General features: G+C 46.8%; 1 protein-coding gene across 1 annotated transcript in view; it reads right to left on the bottom strand.

The window, feature by feature from the left end:
* Positions 1-2,646: 2,646 nt before the first annotated feature.
* The window catches only part of Ptpn13 (protein tyrosine phosphatase non-receptor type 13), a 178,626-nt gene continuing 165,436 nt past the window's right edge, over positions 2,647-15,836 (bottom strand). Inside the window, exons 42-48 of the mRNA XM_021210241.1 lie at positions 15,434-15,537; positions 12,953-13,101; positions 11,050-11,140; positions 9,584-9,921; positions 7,120-7,335; positions 6,164-6,226; positions 2,647-3,317 (exon numbers count right to left, since the gene is read on the bottom strand). Of these exons, the coding sequence (XP_021065900.1) occupies positions 3,225-3,317; positions 6,164-6,226; positions 7,120-7,335; positions 9,584-9,921; positions 11,050-11,140; positions 12,953-13,101; positions 15,434-15,537 (1,054 nt within the window). The 3' untranslated portion in view covers positions 2,647-3,224. The remainder of the gene's footprint in view (positions 3,318-6,163; positions 6,227-7,119; positions 7,336-9,583; positions 9,922-11,049; positions 11,141-12,952; positions 13,102-15,433; positions 15,538-15,836) is intronic.

The raw sequence follows: 15,836 nt of genomic DNA, 5'->3' as shown, positions 1-15,836 counted from the left end.
ACACGTCACAAGTCACCTTCACATTCTGAGCTTGCCTCCTTATAGTAAGAAAACAGATGTCCTGTTTGGGTCAGCACTCTTGGGTGCTTTTTGGTTATGTGCACTAAAATGCAAACTGAAATTGGTACATTTGTATTGTCTTCAAATTTTCTGCAGGTTAACCTATAATTTGTCAAACATGTCTCCATCCTCAAAAGGTACCTTGAAGCTGGGCAGTGGTGGCACACACCTTTAGTGCTAGCACTTGGGAGGCAGGGGCAGGCAGGTCTACAGAGTGATTTCCAAGACAGCCAGAACCGGCCCCCACCCCTCTCAAAAGAACCTCAAGTGTTTCTGAATTAAATGTTACAAACATGTCTCCTGCTGCCAAGCGCCTGAGACTGAAGCCGCTGCTGTAAGCTGCTCTGAGTTTCTTGGCTTGGTCTTACCACATTTTAATACCTGGTCATCTGCAACCCAAAAGCTCGGGCAGGCTCTCTGTGAACAAAGCCCAATTCTCTCTTGCTTATCTTATTTAGAAGCATCTCTACCAGGTGCGTCTGCCAAAGATAGATGCAAGTCTCTCATGATGCTGCTTTGGAACTCTGTAGCCTGGGTTGGCCTTGAACCCATGGCAGTCCTAACTTGGTTCAGGGGTTACAGGTGTGAGCCACAATGCCTTGTTCTCATTCTGCAGCACTTGTGACCGTATACAATGCCATGCTGTTAAAATGAACATATTACTTGTACCTGTGAGTAGAATTCACGTTTCCAGTGAGTGGCAAGCATTGATCATATCCAGGCAATCCTCTCCCACTCTCGCCCTGTACCCCAAACTCCTCCCTATCCCCCAGTAATGAATACTTTCTCTCTGTTTGAAAGGGCGTCTCCGGTTACATCCATCTTCCTGACAGTGGCAGATTTCAGTCTTGACTGCTGTGTATACATACTTAACGAAATCCATGGATCTGCTGAGGGGCACATGGGCTGGTTCTGCAGCACAGCCATTCTGACTCTCAAAAGCTCCAGTAACACCAGTGTGTAGGCACTTCTTTTGGTGGTATGCAAAGTAGTGTAGCTGGACCACAAGGTAGCCCGAGTGGAGATGTCTGAGGAAGTGCCCTACTTCCTCTCAATGGCTGCACTAATTTCTCTCCCTACCAACATTGGGCACGACTTCCATTTTCTCTACACATTTGGTCCTCTCCAGCATTTACCCTGGGTCATAATCTACTTCAGTCTTCTAAGATCTTCCTTTATCACGGGGCCTCTTTTCTATGGCAGAGTTGTCTCAGGGAGCAGCTGAGTCACTAGCCAGCTGTCACCTGGCCTGCTCTCCCTGATGAACCTTGAGGCACTTTTGTTTTATAAAAAATAAGGAGAGTGAAGGAATATGCTTGGTGGAGGTGCGGTAAGGTGTGGGGGAAGGGAGGGCCCATGCTGAGGTATACCTTCCCAAGGGACCAGCCACATGACACGGTATAGTTTAGAAAAGAGTTTATTCAGGGCATGAGGAGGGGGGTTGACAGGGTAGGAGAGGGAGGGACGGAGGGAGGGGGAGAGAGAGAGAGGCAGAGAGACAGACAGACAGAGAGACAGACTGACTGCTGGGCTGTTTGCCTCCCAGAACTGGCATATAGTCTAGAATCAATCACTGTTTAAACCACTGTATGCTTTGGCTGATGTTTCCAGCACACACAAAAGTACAGGGCTGCCTTAGGTCACGACTTGGCATATGAGCTCCCCAACACAACCATCCCTGGCCCCGTGGCCTTCTTACCCTGGCACTTTAACTACCGTGACCCTGCCATTCCATGGGGTGGAGCTAGGGCCCAGATTAGTTCGCGAACAATCATTAAAACCTTCCAGTTGGACTCAGCCAGATCTTCCCAGTTTCCATTTATTTCCTGGCTACATTCTTTCTAGAGAGTCTGCTCTGGGGTTAGGCAGGCTTCAAGATGCTAATGGCCCCCAGCTGTGCTGGCTCCCAGCCCTCTGAGGCCCAGGCATCCTCCCTCCCTCCTCCCCCCACCCAACAAGTGTTGGTTACAACTTAATCTCCTATGAACGTGTTTTGGATTAGGAGTCAGGTGAGGATGGTTTTTGGGTCCCGTGGAGCCAATTCTGAGGCAGGGTCACTCCTTAGACCTGTCTCCTGGTAGGGAGGTAGTCAAAGGCACCCCAGGTGTGCAGCTTTCCGATCCGCATCTCCTCAGATATGAATGCCAGCAACGGCTGTACTTGTAAGATCAGAAATGGCTCAGGAGTGGAGCAGGCTGGGAGGGGTGCAGGAGACCTGGGTGTTAGAAAGGGGGGTAGGGGTGCCTGAGTCAGGATTTGGTGAAATCTGCCAGCAGGGCGCTCAGAGGATCACTGTGCACTTTCTTGGAGCAGAAGCCTTTTCCTTCCTGCTCTGAAAAATCAAACATAAACCCTAGGGAGCAGACAGCCTGACTGTGCCCTGGCTGGCTGTGTGTTATGAACATCTGACCGGGAACCTGGGAGTGAGGGGCCACTCAAAGGCAGGGAAAAGCAAGTCAGATCATGACCCCACGCCAGCCCTATTAATATCCACTAGGGCTTGGTGTGTGACGTGACCCACATGGGGAACAGCTTGGTAGTCTCTGGCTAACAGCCAGAGGCAGGGGACACTGAGGATGTCTGAAGTGGTTGTCTATGTTTTAAGGTGTAGTTTTATTTACAAAGTGAGATGACACAGGTACAAACGGTATCTGGTAACTCCATGTTCATGAAAAGTATATAAATATATTACAGGAAATTATATATAGTAAACATTAGAAACAGATACAGTAAACATTGCTAGTTTATCTTCTATGCCAATATTACTGTCATTAAAAGCTTAAATACTGGCTTCAAGTATCCCCTAAAAAATAAATCTACTTTATTAAAATACTGGAAAAATTTTGCTATAAACAGGATTTGGTACATTAAAAATAGACTCAGTGTGTCTTTGTAACAATGTCCACTATGATCAAATGCTGTCTCCAGCCCTAAGACCTGCTGGTTCAGTTAGTGAAAAGGAGTTTCGATGACCATCAGGGGTTGAAGTGGCTGTAAAAACACAGCATCTTGAAGTCCATATCTGATGGGAACGCCTGTCCTTCAAGCAGGAGGGACTAAGCGTCAGCCAGGGTTCTGCTTGCTTGGCCTTGCTGCTCTCATCTGAGTGGGGAGCAGGAGTCGCTGGATGCAGGGAGGGAGGGAGCCTTGGAGGCTGCTCTCCATCACTGTGGGAGCCCTGGCTGTGCCTTCTGTTCTTCAGCCTGAAGATGAGTCAGGACATAGAGGATGACTTGATAGCAGAAGACATACTGACCCTGTGGGGAGGTGGCAGGAGAAACAGGGAGAATTATTTGAATTACTTAAAAGTTTATACACAGTAGGTGCTTGAGAAATTTGGAAATAGGAACTTTTTGTTTAAATGCTGAATGTAAGAGTCAGTATACAGCACTGTGAAATGTCATAAAAACTATAAACAAGAAAATTGATAAAGAAGGGACAAGGGGTTACATCGATAATGATCCGGGATTGTATACATTTCCTAAGAAACCTCTCTTTCTCTCTGATCTTATTTTTTGGTGCTGGGGCCAAACCCAGGGCTGCAGGCTTGCTAGACAAGTGCTCCATTACTGAGCTACACCCCCAATCTCTAAAACCTAGATTTCTCTAGACTGACTGAACTCATCTTGTTTTAAAATGTGAAAAAGTTAATAACCACAAATCTACTAAAACAATCTTCTTTAAGTATTTCAGAGCAAAAATATAGAAATAAAAATTAAATGTAATCTTTAAGTATTATTTGAATATGAAATAATTTCCTTTTCAACATTATTAATACAGAGGTCTGGCTCCTAGAGTGCATGTGGCGGCTCACAGTTGCCTGTAGGTGCAGCTCCAGCAGATCTTAAAATAAAATCTTTAAAAACAAAAAACAGTCCACAGTATATTAAATGGAAAGTAATCAAGCCACCACCACAGCAGGAGCTCAGTGCTAACTGCTGCACATACATATGTGAATAGGAATTCTGCAGACCTAAGACAGCAGCAGCTGACTGAGAGACAGGGTGTTAGCTGCCTCCAGGCTACCTGCTGCTCATCTGAGTTTCTGTGCAACGCCATGCTCAACGGCAGACTGCTCTCACACTACCCACCGTGGGAAGTCCACTGTCACCGCTCTGTGGGCAGTCATCTTGCTTACCTGATGACTCCCTCCCGGCCTCTAACCCTGTGTCCCTCCCCTGAGGAGCTCATGTTTTAGTGCAGTGCTAAGCCATCATGAGCCCAGTCACGTCACTCCAGGCTACAGGCCTGTGCCAGCTTGCCTCTCACTCAGAGGAAATTACAAGCCTTGCCCCATTACCTCCCATCTGGCCTCCGCTCCTCCTGGCTCTCTCCAGTCCTGTCACGCCACACAGGACAGGCCCATTCACCAAGACAGCAGACTCTGCCCCAGGACTGCCCAGATCTCGGCTTAAATGTTACATCTTTTTCAAAGAAGTAACCTGTATTACATTTATTCTTCTACAATCTCTTCCATGTGCATCACACACTCTGACTCTGCTGTTGCCCCTCCCCCATCATTCTTACTCCCCACATCCTGGCTACCTCCTCATCCCTGTAAGTCCCTCTCCCTCACTCATATCTTTCTTGTTTTGTGATTCACAAGACTTTAACCAGGGCCATGTATGTGATCCTGTGTTTGGGACTAATTCGCTGGAACCTAGAGGGTTCATCTGTGGGCAAATGACTGAACAAAGGAGTTATATACTATTATTTTTAATTTTGGACAGGATCTCACCATGCAGCTCTGATTGGCCTGGAACTCACTATACAGACTAAACTGGCTTCAGACTCCTGGAGTGGGGCACCAGGCCTGGCTGGAGTTATTTTCTTATTGGTGTCACTGTTTTGAATTGAGTCCCCAGGCAGCAATGGTTGGCTTCCTTCACACCTCTACGCTAAAGTGCTTATCAGTTTCAGAGCCACCAAATGGCCTGTGTCCTCAGTGCCCCACTGCAGTGTCTCCGGCTCTGTGGTAGGATGTGTCTGATTCAATGGTGTGCCCCAGGCACTAGGAGAAATTCCTGGTGCTCATACACACAGAGCAGCACGGCTTCCTTAGCTAGAAATCAGCTTAAGGCTTACGGAGCCTTCATCGGAATCAAAACTCAGCATGACTTTCCAGTTAAAAGTTAAAGTGGCAAATGGCTATGTTTTTAAGAGGCAGATAAATGTGACTCTGGACAAGTGAAAAGGATTGCTTTAAATCTACCTCACCATTCCAATCTAGAAGGAAGGAAAGAAGGGAGGTAGCCATGCTAGGAACACTGCATTCATTTCCTGTGACGGTGGCTTCAGCTGCAGATGGGGTGATGCTGTGGGGGCTGGCTGGCAGTGCCCTACAGTCCTTCTCAGCCTCTCTGGGCTGCCGCTGTCTGAAAGACTGGCGACTGAGATGGGGAGGCACCCCAACAGGCAGCAGGCAGTGCCATTCTTACTCGGAGCCTCCAATATGTCCACCCTCTGTGAGCAACTTAGTGGGGACACAGCATCCTTTCTTCCCTCTCCCCCGTCTTTCTCCTCCTTCCCTGTGTGTGTCTATGTGTGCATGCATGAGGAGCCAGATGCCAGACCTGGGTAGGTGCCTCCCCGCCCGCCCCCTCCACCCCCCTGCTTTTTGAGACAAGGTCTCTCACTGGCTGGAGCTCATAGATTCAGGAACTTGCCTGACTCCATCCTCCAGCCTATGCCTGGATTTTTGTGTGGATTTAAGGCTCAAACCCAGGACCTCATGACAAGTACTTCACTGAGGAGCTCTCTCCCCAGCTCCTGTTCTCCATTAAAAAAAAAAAAATTAAGGTAGTATCTAAAATGATAGTCTGAAATGCGTTTTTTTCTGAATTAGTCTTAATGCTAAAGAAGGGTCCTTTATGACAAGAGATGTTGGTTTTACATTATAATGTGGAAGGAAACCTTCAAAGAGATCACTGGGCAAAGGGTGGAGCCTTCCTCCGTCCTCCAGTTACCTGAAGGCCGAGACAAGAGTGTTTGAGCCTAGGACAGCCTGGGCCATAGCAAGATCATCTCAGAAAGACAGACAGAAAGAGAATACAAATTTAAGAGCAACTTTTAAACCATTAGTCTCAGAACAAATTCTCCTCACCTCGGTCTGCACCATGCCATGCCTTTGAAGCCTCATGCAGCGCACTAGGTCAGAGATGTCGAACTGCCAGGACACAGAGTGGTGCATTAGACACAACCTGGGTGATGCAAAGGCGTTCCCCTGTGTGGTCCTCACCCCGCCCCTCCTCATGACTCATCAAACAATCCAGTATATAATGACTTCTTGAACTGACTTTTTATGATAGAGTGTTTCTAAGAATTAGTCTACTATGTTTGAAAATCTTTAATACAGGTTCTCTTCCTCTGAAATTTAGCTAATTTCTTAAACTATATAAAAACAACGTAAGCAATATTCCTCACACACCGCTGTCCAGAATAAAATTCCATTTCTTTTTAATTTAGCTGATGCTTGACAGTCTGAAATGAGGACACACTGGACTGCTGGGTCTGCCCCACTTCAGTTATCATAGGTTATAGGAGTATCAGGAACTGGGTAGAACTGTAACATCGAAAACCCTTTAAGAGACAGTGGTTTAATCTATCTATCTATCTATATATATACATACTATATATTGTATATACAATATACAATTATATAAAATAACTATATACATTTAAATGCAAGATATTTTGGCAATTAAGGAGGTTTCATACTAATTTAGAGTCAAAGTAAGATCACACTGTTACTTGCTTTAGTAATATTCAAAAATTAAGAGTAACTAAGAGTAATAGATTAGCATTAATTTTCAAACAAAAATACCCATTTCTTATCTATAGGTAACAAGGACAAAGCTCAATATTTTTCTCTTAAAAAGTGGATTGTCTTTTGGACTTCAGTATTTCCTGTAGTCGTGGCAATGGTACTGACTTGATCTCAGAGAGGTCTGTATGAGGCAAACAGAGTCTGCAGAGCCTTCTCACACGTTTAGATATACACATCACCCCACAGTCGGCCGTATCCACACCGCCCCACAGTCGGCTGTATCTTGTGCTTACTTCGAGATCCTGGCTGATTAATCCTAGGACCACGTCTATGCATATGAGGGTTCCTGAGCGTCCAATGCCAGCACTGCAGTGTGTGATGACTGGGCCCGACCTACGGATGTGTCTCATGTAGGAGATGAATGTAAGCAGATCGTCTGGTTGTGACGGTGTATCGTGGTCTGGCCAGGCAGTGAAATTCAGATGAGAAATATGTCGCACCTCCCCTGTCTGAAAGCGTAAAATGTAGTGAGTTACAATATCACCTAAGTCAGGTCCTTACAGTATTTCCATCTTTCGAATTTGAGTGGTATGTTGGATCAGATCAAAAGAAAAAATGGAAGAGATAAAAAGGTATAAACATGCCGGGTGTGGTGACGCATGCCTTTAATCCCAGCACTCAGGAGGCAGAGGCAGGCGGATTTGAGTTCGAGGCCAGCCTGGTCTACAAAGTGCGTTCCAGGACAGCCAGGGCTACACAGAGAAACCCTGTTTCACCCCCCCCCCAAAAGGTTTAAATACACAAAGCTGCGTGTGGTGGTATATGCCTAATTTCCAGTATTTAGACCAAGAGAGGAGGACGGAGTATTCAAGGCCAGCTTAGGGTACAGAGCAAGACTGGCTAAAACCAACAACAGATTGAAAAATACATGGACTGCATCACCACGGCACAGTCCTAGTGGCTGGGGATGGATGGTACCCAGACCTCCGTGGGCTCATTTAAATGACATGTTTGGCAATGTCTCAGAACCTTTATTCTTTCTTTCCCGTTAGAACGCCGCCTTCCCCAGCATCCTCTGTGGTTTTATTATCTGCTTCTTTTTCCTCAAATGCAGCCTCTCAGGCCATCCTGTGCGCTGAACACACAGCCTGCATCTCAGTGTCCGGCAACCCTTCCTTTTGGTTTCCCCAGCAGAGCGACTTACAAAGCCTGCCCACGCCAGCAACCTGGCCGCCCACGCCCCCACGCCGCCCCCACGCAGCAAGCTCCATGGGGTACTGATTAGTTTGAGTTCGACTACTCTCCTGCGATTCATGATCAGGTCACCCGAGGAACACTGAGGAGCTAGGCTCTTCTGAGCAATGGGTAAGCTCCTGTGAACCCAAACATCACCAGGCAGTGCCTAGGAGCATGAATTAAAGTGTGTCAACTAAAATGTTTAGGTTTCATAAAGGAATAAAAGCCCCAACACTTTGTAAAAAAATAAGGAAAGTCTCATATGCCGCCAATGGAAGTGAATCAGCATACTGTTTTGTTTTTGTTTTGTTTTGTTTTGTTTTTTCCTTCTAGAAAAGCTGAAGAAAGCTCAGGGGGAAAGTGCTTGTCACATAAGCATGGATTCTGAGCTTGCATTCCCAGCATCCACAGAAAATGTTGGGCCTTTTAATCCCGTGCTGGAGAGATGGAGGCAGGAGGATTCCTGCGGCTGGCAGGCTGCTGGAGCAGCTCAATCTGGGAGCTCCGTGTTCAGTGACCGAGTCTTTCTCAAGGGAGGCAGAGAGCCACAGAGGAAGGAAGATTCCCGCCTCCAGCCTACACATGCGCACAGACACATATACACACAGAGGAGGAAAAGCAAAAGAAACGTTGAAGAAAGTTAAAGATTCAGGAGCAAACATGGCTCTGCATAGTTCATATTTCCGGGAAGGGTGCACCAGGTGTGGGAATGCCACACTGAGCAGACAGATGGCTGGATCAGTCTGAGGGCCGATCACGAGCTAGCGTGCACTAGCTTTATCCAGTATGTCTGACAAGTGTGGATGATGTCAATGAGAGTTGACGGGGCACAGCTGTGCACACCCGCTAAACATGTAGGCTGCCTTCACCACACGTGTTCTGATAGTCACAGGTTTCTTAAAACAGCTTCAGTTAGTCTACTTAGATGTTGGACTTTGTGGGTGTTAAACAAAGCAAGTTTCACCAGGTGTGCTGGCACAGGCCTTTAATCCCAGCACTTGGCAAGGAGAAGCAGGCCAATCGTGAGTTCAAGGCCAGCCTAGCCTGGTCTACAGATCAAGTTCCAGGACAGCCAGGGCTACACAGGGAAACCTTGCCCTGAAAAAAACAATAACAACAGGAACAACAGTAATGTTTCTATGTACACTACAGCTTATGAACTGTTTTGTGCTGTTTATTCCTAAGCACAGACTGATGATCACGTTAGACCCCCATGTTTGTTCTAAGACAGCACCTACCAGAGGAAACTGTGAGGGCTACCCTTAAAACTCTACTGGATGCTGCGTGTGGTTTGACAGGATCACACATTCCTGTAATCCCAGTACCCAGGAGACAGAAGCAGGGGGGTCAGGACTTCCAGGTTGATGTAGCTGTATAATGACTTTGAGGCCAGTCTGGGCTACATGAGACCTGGTCTCAAAAATAACAAAGATAGTAGGTGCCCTGCTTCTGTTGTGGCTTCTGGGAGAGAGCGTGCAGGCCTGCTTTCTGAAGAGGAGGCGGGGCTGACGGGTGACTGACCTGAATATCCTCCAGGGCCATCACCCGCACGATGAAGCCCTTCAGCTGCTGCATCCTCAGGAGGGCCAGGCGCAGCCTCTCGTTGGCCATGGTGGTTGTGCCTAGGATGCTCGGCCAGTACCGCTGGCACTTGATCTTTTCTCCTTCCACCTCCTGCGTCATCATTGCTATCACTGTGGAGTTCTGCTCCCAAACCATCTGCCAGAAATCCCCCACGGTGGTGGGCAATGGCCCCTGGCAGGCAATGTACACAAATTCCTGGGTCCCCACCGGGATCCGGATGAAACTGGCATTGATGTATCCGCCTTCATCTCCAAGAGGCACTCTTGTGGTGTCATCTGTGAATGTCCACAGTGCAAGACCATGTCACCACCATGTATTGTCACCACAAGTTTCACAAGAAGCTGGAGTCAATGACCACAATGGTTCCTAGGGCCCTCCTTGGACTCGCCATCATGGGCGTTGATGGAATGCATTTCAACCAGCAGCAGTCCAGGTAATATTTATGGTGTTTGTTACACTCTATCTAAATGTCAGCTTGGTGGCTTTCTATGAAACTTGGGGTTTACTGACATAGATAAATATGTATTACTAGTGTGGTAACATGTAACAAAGTAACTTAACAAACAGAAGACCAGTACAATAAGCAAGGAGAGAAACAAACATTGTTACTTCTCTGTCAGTATTTAGACACCAGTGACAAGGGTTCTGAATGATGGGACAAACTCTTTCACAGAACAAAAGCTCACTCTGAAGTGATGCTGTCAAAGTGGCTGCTAGGGACATGACTGACATCTCTAGATCTTGTGGATACGTGAGGAGAATCTTTTATTTTGTCATTTCGTATAATTTATTTGAGTGGCTTTTGTGGGTGTGTGTGGCTGCCACTCACACGTATGGAAGACAGAAGACAACCTTAACAGGATTGTCTCTCTCCCTTGGTGGCAAGTACCTTTCTTTTACCTGGCCTCATATTTAGTTTAAATATTTATAAATTTAGTAAGTTAGTTGTGGTGGCAACCAAGGAAGAACCTTTAAAATTAGGTTTTAAAAATTATTGCTTGGCTTTCATCTTAGTTCAGTTTGCTTCCTAACAATAAATTAATTACTTTGTATTTATACTTTGTATTTATAGTTTGCCCAGTTCTGGTTTTAAGATAAAATCTGCATGGTTTTGGCCTCATATAACAACTCCCACCTCCTTAATGCTGAATCATGATCTACTCCATTTAAAACCTTTCTTAGATTCCTTTCCTTTCTAGAGACATGGCTTCTGTATGTGGTCTAGGCTGGTCTGGAACTCACTGCACGTACACACTTGATTAGAGCCACACTAGAACTCACAGATACACACAGACAGACACACACACACACAGGTAGACCGACACTGGAACACACACACACACACACACACAGTTAGACCCACACTGGAACTCACACACACACAGACCCACACTGGAACTCACAGGGAAGGATATTTTTGTATCTGTTCTTCCTGCGGTTTTCCTTTGTCTGTCCAATCAGACACTGATCCAAAGGTTTTAACTCTTGAAGGTTCTACAAGTAACAAAATGGACATAAGGTTAAATTTGTCAACTAAAGCAATAATTTAGTCAAGAGAAATGCTTCTACTGCACCGATTGGGCTGTGAGTACTAATGAACACAGATTTGTAAGCTGCTGCTGAGTGAATTTGCTGCAAGAACCTTTGACTGGACATGTCATGATCGGCTAACTAATAGACAGCACTTCTTAATCTATGTTCTAAATTCAGTTTAAAACTGTCTATAATCCTAAAACAAATAAACAACCCTACAAAGGCAAGTCTGGCTTAAGGCAACATCTGCAGTACTTTCTTGACAATATCATGTATAGGGTCACAGACCACCGTGTGTAGTATTGCTGTTGTGGACAGTCCACCATGCAGGTAGACAATTCCTTCTCCTTTTCACGATTGCTTCTACACACATGCAAGGCATTGTGGTAAGTGTTGGTGCACTGAGTGCGGAGAACGTGGTGGGAAGCGAAGGCACAGTCTGTCGTGGGGAACTTTCAGCTCCCAAGAGGCAATGTGGAAATAAACAAACATGGTGACCTTGGAGATTTAGCTGCTGGGGGAGGGAAACAGAGCTGTGCTTCAGAGGTGCTGGGTTGGGGATGACGACACTTAGCCCCAAACCTTAAAGAAGACACAAGCACTTCTACAAAGCAGACTCAAGGAGAGGAGGCATTCGCCCCCGGTACCGAGTGGTCCCACGGCACCTGCAGAGTGTAAGCACAGAGCAGCAGCTCTCAGAGGAGCACCTCCTTTCCGTGGCGAGTGAGCAGTGAAGCTGCGGGTTTGAGGGAGAGGGACAAGGTGACCCCCCGAGCCCAGTGGGGCTGCGTTTCTCCTGCAACACAGGAGCAAGGGCAGCACCTGGCATGCATGCCCCAGAGGGGCTGTGTCTACCCACGGCAGTTGCTTGTACCAACACACCTCACTGCAGAAGCCACAAAGACTGAACTCCTGACCCTTCTGCATTTACTCCCAAGGGTTGGGGACACAGACACGTGCCATTAGGACTAGACTTTTTTTTTTTTTCCTAGGTTTTTCGAGACAGGGTTTCTCTGTGTAGCCCTGGCTGTCCTGGAACTCACTTTGTAGACCAGGCTGGCCTCGAACTCAGAAATCCACCTGCCTCTGCCTCCCGAGTGCTGGGATTAAAGGCGTGCGCCACCACACCAGGCAGGACTAGACTTTTTTAATAAAAAAAATTATTTTTACATATGAGGAATTCAGAATATCATTAGAAAAATCTGTCAAGTTCTGAGTAGTTAAAATAATCATGTTAAACTAGAATCATTAAGATCCTCACTGGGAAAATTAATTTATCATTAGGTATGACAAAATGGTGCTTTTTAGAGTTGGAAGTTAGCCCTACAGGGTAGTGTTGCAAAGTCTGGTGGTTTGAATGAAAATGGCCTCTGTAGGCCCATAGGAAGTGGCACTATCAGGAAATATGGCCTTGTTGGAATAAGTGTGTCACTGGGGGGTGGGCTTTGAGATCTCAAATATTCAAACCACACCCAGTGTTTTACTCTCCAGATGTTGCCTGCCAATCCAGATGTAGAATTCCCTGCTACATCTCCAGTACCATGCCTGCCTGCACACAGCCATGCTTCCCACCATGATAATGGACTGAACCTCTGAACTGTAAGCAAGCCCCGGTTGGTTAAATGTTGTCTCTTTTAAGACTTGCTGCTGCCGTGTTGTTTCTTTGCAGCGACAGAACACTAAGTCAGAAAGGAATTGGTATTTTCAAAGAGATGGAAGTCTCTCCTAACCTTGAACACATTTTCCATTCAAATAAACATAGGGACCACCTACCTCCAGCTCCTTAGAAGGGATCCCTTGGTCGAGCAAGCCTTGCATCGTGCGGATGGTGGCCTGCAGCTGTGTGCCCGTGTACTTGCCACAGGGAGGGACTCTGACTACTGGCAGGGCTGCCAGCTCCTCATTCGTCAGAAAGAGGTGATCTGTCAGAAAGGACCAGATGGCTCTTCAGTTCTCCCCAGAGCTCGCCTGAGCCTGCTCACTTCCCACTGTCTCACGAAAGGGGCAGCAGCCTGGCTGACGGCTGCAGTCCACACAGGTTCCGCGACTACACAGCTACCTCACCCAGCCTTGAAGGAACTACCTCCCCACTGCTCACAGGCCTGGAAGGCTAGCGACTCTCAGTTGTTTAGCTTTTGAAAGGAACATGTGCTCATTTTTGTTTGACTTTAATGACACTGTTTATGTGAGGAAAACCTATCCAGTTCCCCCGTTACTTGGATTCTAAGCACTGGGGAAGACAGAGACAAGAGGTCAGAAATCCCTCGTGTGAGGACACTGTCATTAGACTACAGACTTCCCTTTTCCCTGCCTCCTCTTGGTCCTCATTGCTGATTCCTGGATTGGGCAGCGTTCTTCTTGCACAGAGTACTTTTCTTGGACTATTTAGGAGCTGTATTAAACAGGTACCCTAGAAGAGCCTGGAGTGAGTACCCACTGTATGGATCATTTACAACACAAGGCAATTGCTTTCCCAGACAATGCAGGAGACTCCTCAAGCCACCCAGCAGTTCGGGCATGGTGGTGCTGCAGCTAACTTCCTGCAGGGGGATGGTCAGGGGGTCCACTCTACTCATCTGAAATGTTAACTCTTTCTAGAACGGGACTGCAGTTGGAGCAGGAAAGCTAAGTGGAAGAGTGTGCCGCAGGCGTCCGCAGGAGCCCTGTGCACAATCATCTCCCAAGCAGAAAAAGGCTCCGAGCCAATAATTTCCTTTAAAATAGTAGTCATTTAACCCCAGCATTCAGGAAGCAGAGACAGGCTGATCTCTGCGAGATTATTATGTGAGCCGGGGGTGGGGGGACGACGACCTAGTGAGACTGTCTCAAAAACCAAAACCAAAATCTTGAGACTTTGTGCTTCGTGGTTTTTTTTGTTTTGTTTGTTGTTGTTGACTTGACACAAGCCAGGGTTATCTGGGAAGAGAGAACTTTGAGAAAATGCCTCCGCCAGAGTGGCATGTTGCGAGTCTGTGAGGCGTCTTCTTGATTGACAACTGATGTGTAAGGGCTCGGCTGATGGTGGGTGGGGCTACTCCTGACAGGCTCTGTGAGAAAGCAGGCTGGGCAACTGAGGAGCAAGCCAGTGAGCAGCAGCCCTCCACGGCCTTGAGCTCCCACCCTGACTTCCCCAGTGATGGATGGACTGTGATCAGAACTGTAAGGTGGCCGGGCCTGGTGGCGCAGGCCTTTAATCCCAGCACTCGGGAGGCAGAGGCAGGCGGATTTCTGAGTTCGAGGCCAGCCTGGTCTACCAAGTGAGTTCCAGGACAGCCAGAGCTATACAGAGAAACCCTGTTTTGAAAAAGAAAAAAAAAAAAAAAAAAAAAAGAACTGTAAGGTGAACACACCCTTTCCTGCATAAGCTTTTGGTCAAGGTGTCTTACCACAGCAAGAGACCCTGACTGGAACAGGCTTCAGATAACCAAATGTCACCCTTTATGACATTAGCATAACGTTAAAAACTAGGAAGTGAGAACATGAGTTGTGGTGGCTGGAATGTGTTGGTCCACGGTAAGCGGCAGTATTAGAATTGGCCCTGTTGGGGGAGGTGTGCCACTGTGGGGGTTCTATGCTCAAGCTTTGCCCAGCGCAGGAGAGCTCCTTCCTGGCTGCCTGCATAAGAGAGCCACTTCCTTCTGGCTGTCTGAGGAAGATAGTCTCCTGGCTGCCTTCAGATGAAGATGTAGAACTCTCAGCTCCTTCTCCAGCACCATGCCTGCCTGGACACTGCTGTGTTTCCTGCCATGATGATAATGACTGAACCTCTGAAACTGTGAGCCAGCCCCAGTGAAATGTTGTTCTTTATAAGAGTCGCTGTGGTCATGGTGTCTCTCCATAGCAATGAAGCCCTTACTAAGACACCAGTGTTTCTCAGCTCTTTCAGTTGTAAATTAAATGGCAGAAGGACAGAGCTCACTGGAAAAGGCCAGGCTAGCAGTCAAGGGCAGCTTTGCTCCAGGCGAGCTGAGCTCCTCTCTCATTAGTCCACAGCAGAACCAAGACTTGCAGTTTCCATCTTTAAGTCACGATACTTTGTGCTTTCCCCCAAGCCACGGAGAGCTTTAGGCTCTAGCTATACAAATAATTTAGTTATGGTCACCAAATCTGATGTCTATATGACTTAGCTTTATGCATAACACCAAAGAGCACATACATAGGGCAATACCATGCATAATTGTGAAATAATCACTTAGAGCTTTCATCTCCCTACTTGCTGTTTTAAATGCAAGAAACTGGCACTGAAGTCCTTGCCTTTGCTGGAATCATCATGGTCTGTTGTCTCCGTTGTCAATTCTCTGCTTTCCTGTGGGGTGTCCTCTTCCATGGGCTTCTCTTCTTGTGATGCCTCAGTTAAGCTATGCCAACAAACATACATGAAATAATTTTGTCTCCTGCATAATTTTAAATATCATGATCAAGTCATTGTTTTCTCTATAGTTAACTACGATACTGTTACCCTGCCTGAACTGGTGACGTGGCTCCGTCTGAGTTCCATCAGATCTGATGTCGCAGTTTCATCCCTGGGACTCACACAGAAGGTAAAGGACTGTCATAGTTGCTCTCTGACCAATACACTTGCAATGCAGCATGTGTGTCAACATGCATTTAGTTCTCTGTCTCTCTCAAACTCTCTTGATTGAAAAAAAAAAAAAAA

Source organism: Mus pahari, chromosome 13 (assembly GCF_900095145.1).
Source record: "Mus pahari chromosome 13, PAHARI_EIJ_v1.1, whole genome shotgun sequence".
Classification (NCBI taxonomy): Eukaryota; Metazoa; Chordata; class Mammalia; order Rodentia; family Muridae; genus Mus; species Mus pahari.
The sequence above is the reverse complement of the archived record's forward strand: the minus strand, read 5'-3'. Positions and strand labels throughout refer to the sequence as shown.